Below are 16,034 nucleotides of genomic sequence, written 5' to 3' on the forward strand. Positions count from 1 at the left end.
TTGTGTCCACCATGTTTGTGTTCTGTTCTGTCAGGTTATATGTTATTAGCACTTTGAATACATCGAGTGTAGGACTACAGTTTTCACTAAATGTACATATGTAATGTTTTTGATGATAAAAGGGTAATAAACTGAATGTTCTATCATGTGTTAGCTCTTTTTTTAAGCTAGCAGGAACTTTTGGAGGCAAGGTAAGAAAATTTCACTACATGGAATTGTAAGATGTTTGTTTTAACTTGTAGCAGGTAACGGCAGAAGATTGATTCCCCTTATATGGTGCAGAAACCAGGCTAGCATCTTGTTAGTTTAGCATTAGCACAAAATCTTGTTTTGGGTGGGAAACATCTAACCTGGCTCTTTCCAAAGTTAAAAAAAAGTCTGCCAACTAGCACCTCTAAAGTTATGTGTAATGTTCCAAACACTTTAAACAAAAAAAAAAGAGAATATGACAATTGGTGGGGTTATGGAGGATTGTGTACTGGGCAATTTCTTAGAACGGCACAGTCACTTCCTGTAGCCTCTGCTGTTAGCTGGCAACCTCACAGGGACAAAAACTGTTGAGAAATAGCTTTTATACAGACTAAACAAGCAACATGTAGCTTTGTGTTTTTTAGTGGTGCGGTCACATAGAAACAGAGCTAAGCTAGCTAGCTTCCAGTCATGCTAAGGTAGGGTTACTGACTGCTAGCAGTAGCTTCATAATAATCATACAGCCACATGAATGGCATCATTCTTTTTGTCACACAATAAGAAAATTAATTCAACAAAATATAACCTTTGAAATTCAAGCACAAACTCGAACAGTAAGACATTCATGATTTTTCTTTCTCTTTTGTTTCCTCCTATCACACACACCACAAACATGAGAGGAAATGGTTTATTTGTACCACATGGAGTCATTTACAGTCACACACATCAGTTTCAGTATTGCTGGTCACCCACACAGTATCACAGGTTTCACAGTCACAAACACAACAAAACAAAACACTTGCAGCTTGTTCTGTTTTTCTAGGAACAGCAAGATGAGGTGATGCCAGAAAAAAACTTCCAAAATAAATTGTCCCTTTTTGTGTTCCACATTTCTAACTTGTCCACATTTGCCTGCATATCGATTACTGCCTCTGCCACTGCCTCCATTTCTACGGACATAAATGAATCAGATTACACATAAACAACACACAGCTCAGAGGGACTATCATAAACCTAAAATAACGATTTACAAGAGCTAATATAGGCAGGCTTTGAAATAATTAAGAAGTAATAAATACAACATGTAAAAAAATGTATGAATGACAGTAAAAAAAGAACCAAAGGATTCATCAATAAACAGTAGTTTGTAAGAGTAGAGTATAAGGAGTCATTTTAACTAAAGCAGAGGATTAGTTAATTAGAGTAGCTTTCACAATAAGAGCGTGCTGTAACTAGAATGCAGCCATCCTAGACAGAGAGCCCTTTGGGGATAGCAACAGTCTCCAGTGATGGTACAGTACTGAGTGACTGCTTTTCTTTTCAGTTAGATGATTAGACACCATTGTCAAGCTTTGAATGGAAACCAGGAGGGATGAAAGTTAAAGGAGAGCAATTACACGGGCTTTTGTCAATCGTTTTACTCAGGCATCGGGGGAAGTGAAAAGACAGATTATCCAGGCCTTTGTGTGCATGACGGTAACTGTCAAGTATTGTTTTGCCCAAAACAAATATTTCCTCAACAGTAATTATGAAGTACATACTACATTTAATTAGTGGGACTCAAACAAACCTGTCAGCGAACCAGGCAACATTTTGCTTGCTCGTTTTAAACCACAGTATGATGATTAATCAGTGTCAGTGTGGTCCCTGTATCCTATTACAACTCAAATAAATAATTATGATCACTTTTCCTCTATGCTTTTGTTGCTAATATATACTTAAATCTGCACAGATAAGTACGTCATATTTATGTACTCATTTATGGCGCTGACTTTTGGTTTTGTGTGATCGTACAGCCTGCAGGTTGGCGTAGACCGGGTCATTTCGTTTCTGCCTGGACTTCTTTGCATTCCTGGGACACACATGGACGTTCTCGTAGAAGTTAGGCTGTGAATATGTGGTAGATTGTATTAGTATATGGGTTGTTATACAAGGAGTAAAGATGCATTAGTTACAGAATAAAACAAGATTAGATGTTTCTGATGGGTTAATAAAGTGGAACAGTTTTATAATTTAGTGCATGTCTGAAGAGGAGGTAAGGAAGAGCCTTAAAGGTGTCGAGCGCAAAGACAAGAGTGGATATGATAATTAAGGTGAGGCTCACCTGACTCTGAGATGGGTGCAGTTTGACTCTGTACTCCTCCCTCTTGTTCCTCTTCCTGTGGTCATTATTGGACAAAATGAAGTAAACACTTGTGGTGCAACAAATAAAAAGCATCAGCGGGTTATTTAAGATGCAACTTTACAATTTTCTGATGATTTCTGATGTGTATATTTCTTATGAATAGAGGTAATGAAAGAGAAGAATCACATTTGCAGCCATGCTAGCAGCAGAGCAAAGAACGGATCACCAAGAAAACTTTTGCCATTTTGAAAGGATTTTTTTTAGGAGGATAAGTCCTAATGACTTTGATGCTCCCCTGACTTTTACATCCATTGTAGTGTTTTCAAACCTGCCGCTCAACATCTCCCCAAGGGATTGCAAGATAGAGAAGTAAATGATTAGCAGGGCAGGAAAGATAGAATAACGAAATGCTCTTTTGTTGAGGCGGTCCAAACCATTAGATATATGAAAACCACGGATGACAGGAACACAGGTCTCAAGTAGAGATTGTTTTGATCACAATCCAAACAGTTTTGGAGCCACTGTCCACTGACAGCTGGGGTCAGCCCGACACGTAACTGACTCAGTAACTGAGTGACTGACGGTACTTTCACAGCCATAGAGAGAGTTAGTTGTGACATCGCAATGGCGGATCATGGATTATATTGGACCTCCACTGATGCAACTCTCTGTATATATGGTTCTGGATACTTTGTTCAGGGAGTAAGCGGGGCTTCTCGTCCGCTGTCCTCATCTACGTCCGCAGTGCGCACCTGCTTTCAAACATGTCATCGGCCTCATGAGGACAGTCCAGACGAAAGCGGACATTGACCTGATGCGGTCAGCCACATACTAGGTTCTGACCTCGTCTTGTTATTCATTGAATCTAAATTGAATTTTGTCAAATACATTGATTTATGAATACTTTTAATAGCAAATGACATCATGAGCCAATCCTCAGCCACAGTAAAAGGTAAAAATAAATACAGTAAATATAAACTGCAAAAGATCAGCATGCTAGCATTTTCAATATGAGCATGTAAGCGTGCTAATGTTAGCATTTAGCTTTACACAGAGCTGTAAGACCGGCTGTAGTTTTTTGCTATTAATGTTCGAACCCAATTAAATCTTTTTAGACCATGTTACTCAGCCCTTTGTTTCCAACGACCCATGCATTGTGTGTCAAAGAATAGACCAACCCATAACTATTAGAGTTTTGTTTCCTAAATGTAGATTGAATCACTCTCTGGGATCTTACCTGTGCCTCAATGCAAGTGTAAGGATGACGCAGAAAAGAACAAGCACAGCAGCTCCAGCTCCGATGTAAATATACATCATGTACAGTGACAGGCTGAATCCACCTGGTTACAAAATAAGAAGAAAATAATGAAAACAGGACCAAAACAGCCTGAAAGCAAACAAGAGAACGCTGTGATTTTACTCCTTCATTGCTCATGACTCTCAGATACAACATCACATCAAAGTGTTAAATTATTGTGCAGACACAAGTCTCTAGTGGGTGAGCCTGACACAGGATGTTGTGGTCTCAACTGAGTCTGCTGGATTGTGTACGATTAACACCACAATTGTTATTATACTCATGTTTCATCTGTATTTGCATCCATTAATCATTTTACGTATAACAAACTTCAAAATAATCCACTCATATGACCTCATATTTGTGTATGTTTGAAGCTAATGTTTATACCTGGAGGGGGCACAGTAAGCAGCACAGTTGTGGTCTGCACTCCTGCATCTGTGCTGAAAGTACAGCGGTAGAAACCACCATCTTCTGGCACAACACCCGTCAGGTGCAGGCTGACATCCAGGCTGTCGGCACAGCTCACCCTGCCCCTGTCGCTGTAGTCTTCGCCCACAAGGCCTCCTTCCACCTTCTTACACACTCCGATTATGCTCCAGGGCTGGCCGCGCGGCATCTTCTCCAAAATGACCTGGTAAACGGTGCCATTGTGCTCGTGGTTACAGCTGATGGTCAGGTTGTCGCTCGGCTCTGCTACCAACTCTGTGTCCGTCTCGATCGCCTCTGGGGTTGGCTCTGGGCTATCGTCTTCCTCTGGGGGTGTATCTGAAAAACACAATAAAGTGGAGGACAAACAAAACAAAACAAAAAGTTTGTAAAGGAACGGAAAGACGGAAATCAAACCGCATGGCGGTAAGGAAAGCATTTCATTTCAAGCATTGATTACTTTTTCAGTCATTCAGTGCATGAGCAGTGATTTGAGATTGGTCATACTTTCCTACCTAAATCTTCCACCTGAATGTCCCTGGTCCACGGGCCTTGAGGGAAGGTCTGAACAGAACAGTGGTAAAGCCCGATGTCCTGGTGAGTGACGTTCCTCATGGAAATACTTCCATCCATTTGCGTTGTCCTCAGGAACTCTATCCTCTCGCGGTAATGGTGAGAAAAGGCCACGCCATACTCTGGGTGGAAAACGGCTATCGGCTCCTTGTCTGGTATTTTGGTCCAGGACACCATGCTGAGGTTGCCGTTCCAGGGGCACAAACAGTCGAACACCATCCCTTCCTCCAGACGGACTGTGACGGCATCTTTCTGCTGGACAGCAACTGGATAGAGAGCAGATTTCTGTTTATTATACGTGCCAGAACTTCATGACTTGTATAAAAAGGTGCAGCAGATTAAAAACATAAACACAAGAAAAACTGTTGTTTGAAGGATTATTACCGCTGTTAACTTTTTAATGTTTCATATACAACAGTTATGAGACATAAACTTTTAAGAGATTGTTTACACCTTAGTGAGACATGTTTCTCCCTCCTAAATCTCCTCTAGTGAGAGATTAACACAGCCATTCAGAGCTTTGAGGCCATCCCTCGGGTAATGCTAATTAGGCTAATTTGAGCCAGTACGCACAAACACGACTGACAATAGTTGGTGATCAAGCGTCCAAGTTTTCGAAGCCTTTTATCCAAGCTGAATGACAACTGATTTCAAGTCCAGTGATGCCCCTGGGAGAGCTCTGGCAGGTTTAGAATAATAATGTCTTGCAAAAAACTTAGAATAACAAGCTTTCCAACAATCTTTCAGACCAATTAAACTCAGAAGATATTGTGGAATAATGAATTAAAGATTTGAATCTGACAAAAGTAAATCAAAACTATTTACTTGGATTCAGTTTTTAGTTTCCTGAAAGACAAGCCACTCTACATAATAGTGCTTTAATGTGACACATTTCCTATACTGAGATAGCTTGTTAATCTAAGAAATAAATAGAAACCTCTTACCTTTAAGAAAAGGAAGAAAGATGAGTACCACGAAGTACCAGTGGTCCTTTTGTACAGCTTCCATCTTGCCCCACCGAGGGAGAATGAAAGCTGCATTGATGAGACGAGTAAAGAGGCACCCGAGCTGCACTTCCTGCTAGCTCTCTGGCTACAGAGAAACACTTGAGCAACTGGGGGGCACACTTCACGGAAGCCCACTGTTAGCTCATCCCACACAGAGGGGCACTTTATCAGTTGGGCTGGGAATGGGAGGCGAGCTTTTGGCATGATTCTGCAGAGTTGGATCCATACTGAGTCATTTTTGGGCTTTTCAAAATTTGAAATCATGATTTAAGGATGCAAATCTTTGAAATGAAAGCTCATCTTGAAAGCGAAACTAAGCAAAACTGAAATGGTGAACATTAAAGATATACCTGCTAAGCATCAACATGCTTGCATTTTCATCGTGCATGTTAGCATGCACATGTTAGCAATTAACCTCGAAGAACAGCTAGCTTTAAAGTATAAAACAGTTCAAAATGGGTGTTTAATTGTTACAACCAGGAAAACTAGTCATACCGTCTAGCCTCATCTTTACTATGTGTTCAGTTCTACTTAGCTAATGTTAGCAAGCTAACTAGCAAAACTGAAATGGTGAACATTAAAGATATACCTGCTAAACATCAACATGCTTGCATTTTCATCGTGCATGTTAGCATGCACATGTTAGCAATTAACCTCGAAGAACAGCTAGCTTTAAAGTATAAAACAGTTCAAAATGGGTGTTTAATTGTTACAACCAGGAAAACTAGTCATACCGTCTAGCCTCATCTTTACTATGTGTTCAGTTCTACTTAGCTAATGTTAGCAAGCTAACTAGCAAAACTGAAATGGTGAACATTAAAGATATCAAACCCATTGTGCATGTTAGCATGCACATGTTAGCAATTAACCTCGAAGAACAGCTAGCTTTAATGTATAAAACAATTCAAAAATGGTTTGTTACAACCAGAAAAACTAGTCATACCCTTTAGCCTCATCTTTACCAGGTGTTCAACGCTACTTAGCTAATGTTAGCAAGCTAACTAGCTTAACTGAAATGGTGTACATCACACCTGCTAAACATCAACTTGCTAGCTATGTCATTGTGCATGTTAGCATGCTGATGTTAGCAATTACCCCAAAGAGCAGCTAGCATAGCTGTAGATGCTGAGACAAAAGGTTCTCAGTGTGGGTTATAACCAACTAACCCAACATGGCATTGAGTGAAATTGTAGCTGAACACTACCATTACCACAAGGTATCTGTTTCAAGCCACATCTGGAGCACCTGACATTACGTTCTGATTACAGCTGGTTCAGTTTGTTTAAGGGAAATCCGAACACACAATAACATAGTTCAAATCAGCCACTTAGAACTTTATTTGTAAAATTTATTATATTTAATACATTTAAAACATGATACAAAACAAAGAATAAATACACAATCACTTATTTAGCAGCTGGGAAAGGTTTTCAAGGCACTTCAACAGGTAGGTATTTGTTGGCTCCTGCTTGTTCTCTTCATCTGCTGTTAAAGAACAAAAAGGAGAAAAACAAAATTGTACACAAAGGGACTCACAGATTCAAATATTCAGATTCAGCACCAGGACAGGTGCGGATACGACTTCATCAAAGTGAATAAATTCATACCCTTTTTAGAGACGCTATGCGCCTCCTCAATTCTCAATCGAACAGAGGGACACTTCAAAGTAGTCTTGGCCTTTGAGGGGAAATTAGAAAGACAGATTAGGAAGATGAGCCCGGAAGCAGGAGAGGTTTTCTTTCAGGTCATAATCAGGAGATAAAAAAGGTTGGTTATCTGTTTCTGGATGTGTTTGTGTGTGTGTGTGTGTGTGTATGTGTACCCTCTGATTGTTGTGAACTAAAGCCCAAAGGGAAGAAGCTCCCATACAGCGGGTTTCCATGTCTCTGCTGTCCAGACAGCCAAGAAACACCTTCATGGCTTTGTCTGGAAGAAAGATAAGCAGATAATCAGAGGCGAAGATGTTCATTAAAATGCTGCAAAAAACAAGAGTAATGTATTTTTTTAATTGATTATAAGAACTATAACCTGATGGATACAACATATGAAAAAAACTGAACTTTACACAGACAAAACAAACCAACTTTCACTCACACTCATCATCTGGGTCATTTCCTATAACATCACAGCAACCTTAGTTTTTTATTTACTATATCATACGAAAGTTTTCAGATGTGGTCATGTCTCTCTTATTGGTATACACACTGTTTGCACGACATACACAGGAAATGTAATCTTTCCACAGGAAGCAACAATAATGTGACATGACACCCACCTGGACCCACACCTCCCACCTGCAGCTTGCACTGCGCGAGGGGCCACAATCTGCCACTTCCTCTCCTTTCTTGATCGACGCGTCTGTGATTCTTCAACCTTCATACACCTGCTGCGTTCTTACCCTTGAACTAAATGTAACTTGTTCGAAAACCGAGAGATACAGAGATAATTTGCATCCCATTGGACTCGTTTGTTCAACCATCTGATGAATTTCTGTCCAATTATCCCTCCCTGTTTTGTTTTGTTCTGTAGCTTTTATTCTGAAAGATGCTCAGCTGTCTTTACAAGCCACTTTACAAGCTACTTTCCTTTTTTATGTAACTCTGCTGTTTAAATTTAAAGCGCTCCAGACAGTGTACAATCTGCTTGTCTGAGATTTGCTACGGGAAAAGAAATTCTATAAATCAAAGGATTTATAGGAGCCATTTGAAGGAATACACATCCAAACAGCCAAAATTAGGTAAAATGCTTTGATTGAAGTGTTAGCTGTAGGTCTAGCACTATTTGCAATCCTTTTTGTTGAAGGAATAGTTCAACCACTCTCATTAAAGGAGCAGTTTCGCCCCTGGAAAAAGCCAGTGTCAGTCAGAGATGGTGTTCTCTGTAATCGATAGAAGCAATAATATTTGTTGGACAAACTGCTCGTGGTTTCGCCCATACTACATTCCTACAACACCCAGCGTGCATTGCGCCCCTCCCTCTGAAAGGATCGGCACAGCGAGAGAGGCTGGAGTGAAATACAACCATTTTTCGCTGCAGGCAACGGCTCAGAGCGGTACAGAGTCGAAATACGACGAGAATATACCAGTGGATCGTCTAAAAAATATTCAGGTCTGCAGTCTACATTTCAAACCTGACGACTCGGAATGAGACATGACATCGGAGGCGGGCGTACTAGATTGAGGAAGTGTAGTTTAGCAAGCTCCCTGGCTTCCGCCAAATTACTTTTTACGTAGTCTTGCGAAGGTTTTCCAGGGCCCATTGGAGAAGCGGATAGCGTCCTCTAAAGGCACAGAGTGAAATTGCATTTTTTTCCTACCATAATGGCATTAGCTCCCCATGACAGCATGACAGGACTGAGGTTGAAAATCGGCGAACTGGCCCTTTAAGAGTGGAACTGGAGCCATTAGGGGGTTAGGTTGCTTCCTGGCTAGCTTGGCTCTCTTGCTGCTTCCAGGCTTTATGCTAAGCTAAATTAAACATTTCCTGGCTTCAGCTCCACATTACTTACTCACTGCAAGAAAGCAAGCATGTTTCGAATAAATGTCGAACTATTTGTTCAATATCAACAATATCCTGCTTTGTTTTTATTCAATCAGAATGGCCAATTCCACCAATTTCCCCTGACTTTCAACAGAAATACAGCCACACAAGTCCCTTACTTTTTGTACAGACCCAAAATGAGTGTGGTAAAAATGATACTGTGCAGAAACTTCCTGGTTTAAACTGTGGACACAGGAAATGCTGACATATCGAAAAGAACAATTCTGTTTCTCATTTTCTGCTGTATTAAGACTTTCCCATCACTATTTGAGATGATGACTTTAACTCTTTCCTCCTCTGCTTACCGCTGGCAAGGACGTGTGGCTTGTTGGCAGCGCAGAAGCAGAGGTTGTGAAGGGTGAGCAGAGCATGATGCCGGTGCGGCGCCAGGTCTGCCAGCAGATCCAGCGCTCCGGTCACCCTAAGGATACTCTGCTGGCCGTCCTCCGCGAAGGAGAGATTGACCAGCAGCTTCAGCCACAGGCCCAGTAGGCTCCAGCCCCCACAGCTTACAGATGTTCCCTTCACACTCCCCGCCTTGGGCATTGGCACTGACAGGAAGGCTTGGAGGAAGTTATTCTGAGAATGACAGACACGGAAGCAGACAGGACAGGAGTTAAGGAGACGCGTGAGCAGATCGTTAAGAGCTGCTCCCAAGTTTGGAAAATATGTCCCCCAGCCAGCACAGTGTAAGTGTGAGGGCGAGAGTTTGGACAGCTTAAGTGCAAGAGAAGCTTATGTCATTTATAGCCAGTGCCATGTATCTTTTTTTAATGCTGTCACACTGCATATTTCACTTGAGTTGACTTTATTTCACTTTTTCACAGCCAGTTAAAATGAACTCAAGAAAACTGTTGAATCTGAAGTTAATTCTAAAACAGATCATAATTTTCATCTCTGTCTTCTTCACAGTGTTTACCAGGCTTGTACCTTTTGCAGGAGGCCTCTGCAGTCTCGGGACATTGCGAGGTTAGCCAGCAGAGAGAAGGCTAGCTTCTGGACTTGGCTATTATCTGGGGCGACCCCCGAGGCCAGCTTCATGACAGAGTGCATCAGAGAGTTACTCAGGCTGCCTTTAGATCCTGGAGCAACACCAGGACCACTGCCACAAAGAGAACTGCAAGCTGAAAGGAAGAAAGAAAAAACAACCATTAATACTTTTTATTCCTAGAAATTGAACATAAAGGTTCAGCGACAGACCGCAGCTTTGCATGCAGTTAGCAGAGTAACGCTCAGCAAAGTGCTCTCTTCATCTTGCGTCTTTCTGTTTATCTTAAAGCTAACTAGCGATGCGGTCAGCAGCACAGGTAGCCACAAAAACAAAGCCTGACCCGTCTGGCTGCACGGCTGTCTGCCCACAACACCCAAATATCTCTGCACGGCTGCATGCACGGCTTGTTTTGCTGAACAAGCCGTCTAGCCAAATGACAAATATGATGAAGAAGACGAGACATCGTGAACAAAGACAGAAAAAAACCCCTGCACATTAAAGACGCAGCTGCTTAAGTGAGGGCTCACATGTTTTCAGAAAGCTTTAGCAGAAAGTTGTTTCATCTTCTAACTGTCTGTTAATCATCATCACCGTGAAAGCTCCGACTGATGATGAAAACCTCTCGACTCTGGGAGGGAGGGAGGGAAATTATTAAGCCCGAGGCGACAGCTGCAATTTATTCGACTACAACACCATTCAGAAATGTAAATACAAATTGATAACATACAAATACGAGCTGTAAATAAAAATATCTCTCTTTGGGCAGCACGTTCCCATCAGGGTAACTGACATGGCTAATTGCTGCATTTGTAGATTACATACAAATTAAAAGACAAGTTTAAGGAGAGCTGGTCTGACGCTGACTGATGTTGCTTATTGGAGAACATGACAGCTTATTGGTTATGCTAATCCTGGAGTGGTAACATACAGCAACAGGCGTATGCTGATGTTAGCCTGGGGTTATCTCGATACCTGTCAGGCTGGTCTGTCACAGAATTGACAAGGGAGCTCTGCTTTATAATGGATCCTCTCTTCCCACTGCTGCTACAAATACACTTAATTCATTTTGCAGCCATATTTGAGTGATCATTTCACAGAAGTGTAAGACAAAATTACGATTTTCTGTCTGTTTGAGCAAGTTGCCTGGCTGCTACAGAAATATCTGTGAATATGTGAGGCGCAGACTAAAACAACAATCCAACTTGCAGTGCAAACAAAGCCTCGGATGAAGGAGGTAGACTGGAGATGAAACGTTCAGTAGAAATGTAGCAGTCTCGGGAGATGCAATGGTAGCCTGAGGGTGGATGGTGTAATACTAAGCCTGGCTGCATGCAGCCTGAACACAACCTGCTGTTCAGTTAACCTTTAGGGAAATACTGTGCCTGACTTCACTGATTTCCGGTACCTCACAGCTTGAGCATACGAGGGGTCTAAAGCGAGTGAGTTTAGATCAGAGCGTACGCACCCACTGAGGAGCCGGTGCCAATCAAACAGAGACACACAGAGAGACACAGACACGTTGCACATGAAACTTCCTTTCCCTCACTGATGAAACTGATTTCCATTGCACAACTACGCCAGTCGCACACTCAGACACATCAAAGGCACCATGAGCCGTTTATCAAAGTCAAATTTCCCCACTGTTTCCTCCCCATGAATCTTGCCTTTCCCCTTCTCAACAAGCTTTTTTCTGCAAGTCTTTTGCTGTTCTAAATTCAACATACACAGCTCCGACATTAGCATGATGGAATACCAATAGCTCAGGCTACACAGAGACGCTCTGTGCTCCCCCACATCGTCTCCAACCGGCCTGAAACCCCGGTGTCGAACATACAGTGAGACAGCCATGCAGCCTGACCCCTGGATCACGACACTGTGCCCATTGTGACTGGCAGGCAAGCAGGCGCTGGTCGTACAGTGAGACACAATGTTGTTCGGAGGTCATTGGAGAGGACAATGGCGCCCTCAGTGTGAAGTGTGTGTGACTCAGTCAGAGGCGATGGGCAGGCACGGGCCAGGCACAGTGCCTGCACAAACACATAAGACACACAGACTGACACGCACACACAAACAGACCTGTGGCGCAGTTGGCCGTGTAGACGCACAGAAGCTCCAGCGCCGCCTCCATGGTGGGGTCGTCCAACAGGAGCCAAGGCCAAAGAGCATAGAGTGCCAGTGTTAGGCGAGCATCTGTGGCCACCGTCTACACACAAATAGATGAACACACACATGCTTAAAGTAGCACAGTAATAAAATAGATTAAAGAAACCCTGATTCATACAAAAGCACAAACACAGATGGCAGTAATCAACTCAAATTGCTTCAGCATTTCAGGAGGAACACACAGGGAGGAGAATAATGGCAGGGTAAACACACAGCACTTGAGCCTCCCTAGCCATTTAGTCCAAGGTAACCACCAGTGACTAAAAGGCCACTTAGAAAATGAAAAGCAGCTAATATGCTCCATAAGTAACGCCATTACGGGGTTTAAGAAGCTAAACTTGCTGACATGTTAGCAGGACTGTGCACATTTAGTTGAATCTCATTTACAGGCGCAGCATTGGTACTCTGAGGTTCCATTAAAAAACAATTAGCAGTGGGGAATTAAAAGGCAAGACACAGAGGCTCACTTTGCATTCATCGTTGCGGTAAAGAGCGCTCCGGAGGATCTCCACAGTCAGCTTGATTTCCTTTAAATAGCCTTCCTCCTGTTAAAGGCAAAACAAAGAGAAATATGTTCAAATGTTCTCCATAACAGCAAGGAGACTAACTGCACAGAGCTAAAACAGATATTCATAATATTTATCCAAAAAAGTCCTTCATAATAAATTCAGTTTGTTATTCTATCCAAGGGGAAAAAAACATAAGCAGCACCAAACTGCTGAGGCTGGAAATTTCCAGACAGTCTCACAGCTCACCTTTTTGCGGTGAGAAGCTCTGCCGGGTCGGACCGACTCCAGGTTGAGCTGGGAGTGAGTTTGTTTCATCTGCTCCACACAACTGTCAATAAGACCGGCTGGAAATAAAATACACATAGACAGAGTTTATTATCTCTGTTTACAGATTCTACATAGAATTGTAGTAGTTTTCAGTACGGGAAGTGTTCTGGTTTCCGTTTGTACTACGCTTGTAGTCCGAGTAGTATTAATGAATCACATATCAACAGGCTGCGGCGTATGCAGAAAAAAACAATCCGTGAGGAGAGCAAAAGCAGGCGGAACGTAATCCTATCATCGGCTCTCTGACAACGCTTAGCTTCTTATTAATCTTTATAAACAGACATCTGCATGCTAACAGCAACAATCTGCTCTCAATCTAAAATTCAACTTGAGATAAATTCCCTTGACGCTATGTCACGAAATCCGTTCAGCATTTAGATTTCCCGACTTCCTCGAACGCACCAGAAATTACTGATCCGACAGCCGTTCAACAAACATTTTAAAAGTTGTTTTCTTCTCCTCTTGAGGACAGACCTGACAAAGCTTCATATTTTCCTTTAATAAATCTGCATCATGATGTTGTAATTTTGAAGTCTCTGTATGACCCACAAAAACAAACCAGACCATCAACAACAAAATTGATTATTTCTATAGTTATTTTTAATGCCTGAAACAGCCGGCGGGGGGTAGGTGTCAGACGAAGTGATTAACTGCACGCTGCCTTTGTTTATATTTTACAGGGCAGAAATTTAAAGTGAGTGATACATATGATTGTTAAAGACAGCAGGATGAGATTTTTGGTTAAAAACCTGCATGAACAGGACAAAATCAGCAAAGAGATAAGAGCTACGGCTTCGTCCACAGGGGGCGCCAGAATCAACACAAACTGAAAGTTCCTCACAGCAGCTTGAAAGTAAATCACAAGAAAAACGGTTTCTTTTTCAGGATTCAAACCACTGAAATAAGCCAGAGTAAAGCCTCTGTGCAACTTACAGTGAAACTGAGACTCGCCACTAACGATGAACTGGTGCTCGGGGGGATTTAATGGAACCAAGAAATTACGCCTTTTATTTTCTAACTTATCTGGAGGGGCGTACTTCGCTTCACTTGTGATCTGAACACGCGGTCGCTTCTCAAGTTGCTTACTGGATTGTAAACAAAGCAGCGCACGGAAAAAGGATGGAAGTCCTTATCGCTTAAGGCTTACTAAACCGGAATGCCCGCAAAATTCACCATAACTCCAAAAAGCCATATCGTTGTCAGACGATAGCTGATAGTATCCGAGTTATCGAAGGAAATTCTCTGATCTTGTTTTTACTGCTGGTGAAAATGTATTACTTGTATTACAAAATGTAAGGAAACATGGAAATTTATGACAGAATATTGTCTAAATGAGGGTTATTGTGTCGTAATGCACTATATTGTGTCTATCTTACAAACAAAAGAAAAAATAGAGTCATAATAAGATGTTGAGCATAACTAGCACAAAAAAGCTCTTACTGATGTTGTCATAAATTAAGCATGAGCTTCTGGAAATAGATATTTTAAAATAAAGACACTGCTTTTGAACCTTTTCCAGCAAAGCACGAAATATTATGTAACGTGAAGAAACCATTACATGATCTGTCTTATGGGAAACTGCCAGACAGGCCAGTGACCCACTTTTAATGTTCAAAGAGTGTGTAACAGGTGACAGCTTGTCTGAGGTTTGGGGCTTTACCTTTGGCGGCATGCTTTTGAGCGGTGGGACTGCAGGCGAGGAGTGTCATAAGAGTTCTGGCTGTCAGCTTCTTTAAAGGGTCCTGAAGGGTCCTCTTCTCAAAACTCTGGCATCACCAGTCAAGGAGGAACACAGTGTTCAATCAGTGCACATAATCTCAAAAGTTTTGGATTGCCTTGAGCACATACATTATTGTTTATGAAAAGCAATCAAGTTTAGGCAGATCAAACTCCCTAGACAGACTACTACGTGCCCCCTTCCCACCTCCACGTACCTGCAGTAACAGTTCACACAGCTGGCTGGCTGAGGCACCATTCACAACGTCAGACAAAGCTGGAGCAGGTTTAGAGTTTGTGACATCTACGGCCTGACTCTTTGTCTCCTCTGTGAAGACTGTGCAGAGAAACTGCAGAGCCACCGTGTGAAGATGAGGGTCTGCCAGCTTCTCATTCACACACACCGACAACGTTCCTGCAGACACAGAAAAGAGTGAGTTAGAAGGAGTAGACTTTTGTTTTTAATGAATGACACAGTAATACAAAGTGAATCAAAGCGTGACAAAAAGGCAAATTCTTTGTTTAAATCCCTCGACAGCTTGATATTTGTTCATGCGCTGGCAGGCAACACACTCATCATTTGAATGTGTGTGCAGACACCCAGATATCATCAACATGAACACACAGACTTAAATACACACACACAAGGCCTCTGCATTCATCTTTCAACGGACTCATCAGATTCCCCTGCTGCGCCATTAATCACAGAGGAAGATGAGTGGGAGGAGCAGAGGTAGTTTAAGGACAGGATGCAATCATCCTATCCTCGCATCTGTTCAAGGAAGTTAATACACGCAGTAATGATGGAATGATGTGTGTTAATATGAGACAATTCCTTTTTTGGAACAGAATTAAACCTACAATGCTAATCCTGATTATTTAGTGAGTTAGTGCAATCGGAATAATTACCCATATCATGATTGTCAGCCTTTATGATTAGCACGTTTTCATCATGTATCAAGATCTTAAACCTCAGAGGGAAGATTAAATTAAATGAACACCTTAAAGGTATAATAAGTAGCATTTTGTCAAGGACACATTCAAACTGGGCCCCTCCTCCTGGGCTCTTCGCACTCTCACTCTCTCATGCGAGAACATGGCCACCCCGCGGTGCTATCACCTCCCGCATCGGGGTTACCTTTGCGTTAGCATGCTAACCGCCGGTTAC

The 16,034-nt window shown here is 42.1% G+C and overlaps 2 protein-coding genes across 3 annotated transcripts in view; both read right to left on the minus strand.

The window, feature by feature from the left end:
• Positions 1-863: 863 nt before the first annotated feature.
• Positions 864-5,712, minus strand: cd226 (CD226 molecule). Of its 2 annotated transcripts, none has more exons than XM_069667389.1 (6): positions 5,558-5,712; positions 4,556-4,879; positions 4,002-4,379; positions 3,552-3,654; positions 2,294-2,348; positions 864-2,076 (listed from the first exon to the last, which is right to left on the minus strand). In XM_069667389.1, exons 1-6 carry the CDS (start codon positions 5,619-5,621, stop codon positions 1,945-1,947), a joined length of 1,056 nt encoding a protein of 351 aa, XP_069523490.1. In that variant the 5' UTR covers positions 5,622-5,712; the 3' UTR covers positions 864-1,944. The 2 variants fall into 2 exon arrangements, with proteins under 2 accessions (XP_069523490.1, XP_069523491.1); XM_069667390.1 differs by having other exon boundaries at positions 864-1,139; positions 5,558-5,709.
• Positions 5,713-7,002: 1,290 nt separating this feature from the next.
• The window catches only part of rttn (rotatin), a 39,200-nt gene continuing 30,168 nt past the window's right edge, over positions 7,003-16,034 (minus strand). The window contains exons 40-49 of the mRNA XM_069667206.1: positions 15,085-15,281; positions 14,811-14,916; positions 13,070-13,167; positions 12,782-12,859; positions 12,228-12,354; positions 10,091-10,284; positions 9,466-9,739; positions 7,443-7,546; positions 7,228-7,297; positions 7,003-7,105 (exon numbers count right to left, since the gene is read on the minus strand). Coding sequence (XP_069523307.1) covers positions 7,023-7,105; positions 7,228-7,297; positions 7,443-7,546; positions 9,466-9,739; positions 10,091-10,284; positions 12,228-12,354; positions 12,782-12,859; positions 13,070-13,167; positions 14,811-14,916; positions 15,085-15,281 — 1,331 coding nt within the window. The 3' untranslated portion in view covers positions 7,003-7,022. The remainder of the gene's footprint in view (positions 7,106-7,227; positions 7,298-7,442; positions 7,547-9,465; positions 9,740-10,090; positions 10,285-12,227; positions 12,355-12,781; positions 12,860-13,069; positions 13,168-14,810; positions 14,917-15,084; positions 15,282-16,034) is intronic.

The sequence above is a fragment of the Semicossyphus pulcher genome, unplaced genomic scaffold (genome assembly GCF_022749685.1).
Source record: "Semicossyphus pulcher isolate SPU_LCO1_2020_fin unplaced genomic scaffold, fSemPul1.0.p SCAF_18, whole genome shotgun sequence".
NCBI lineage: Eukaryota > Metazoa > Chordata > Actinopteri > Labriformes > Labridae > Semicossyphus > Semicossyphus pulcher.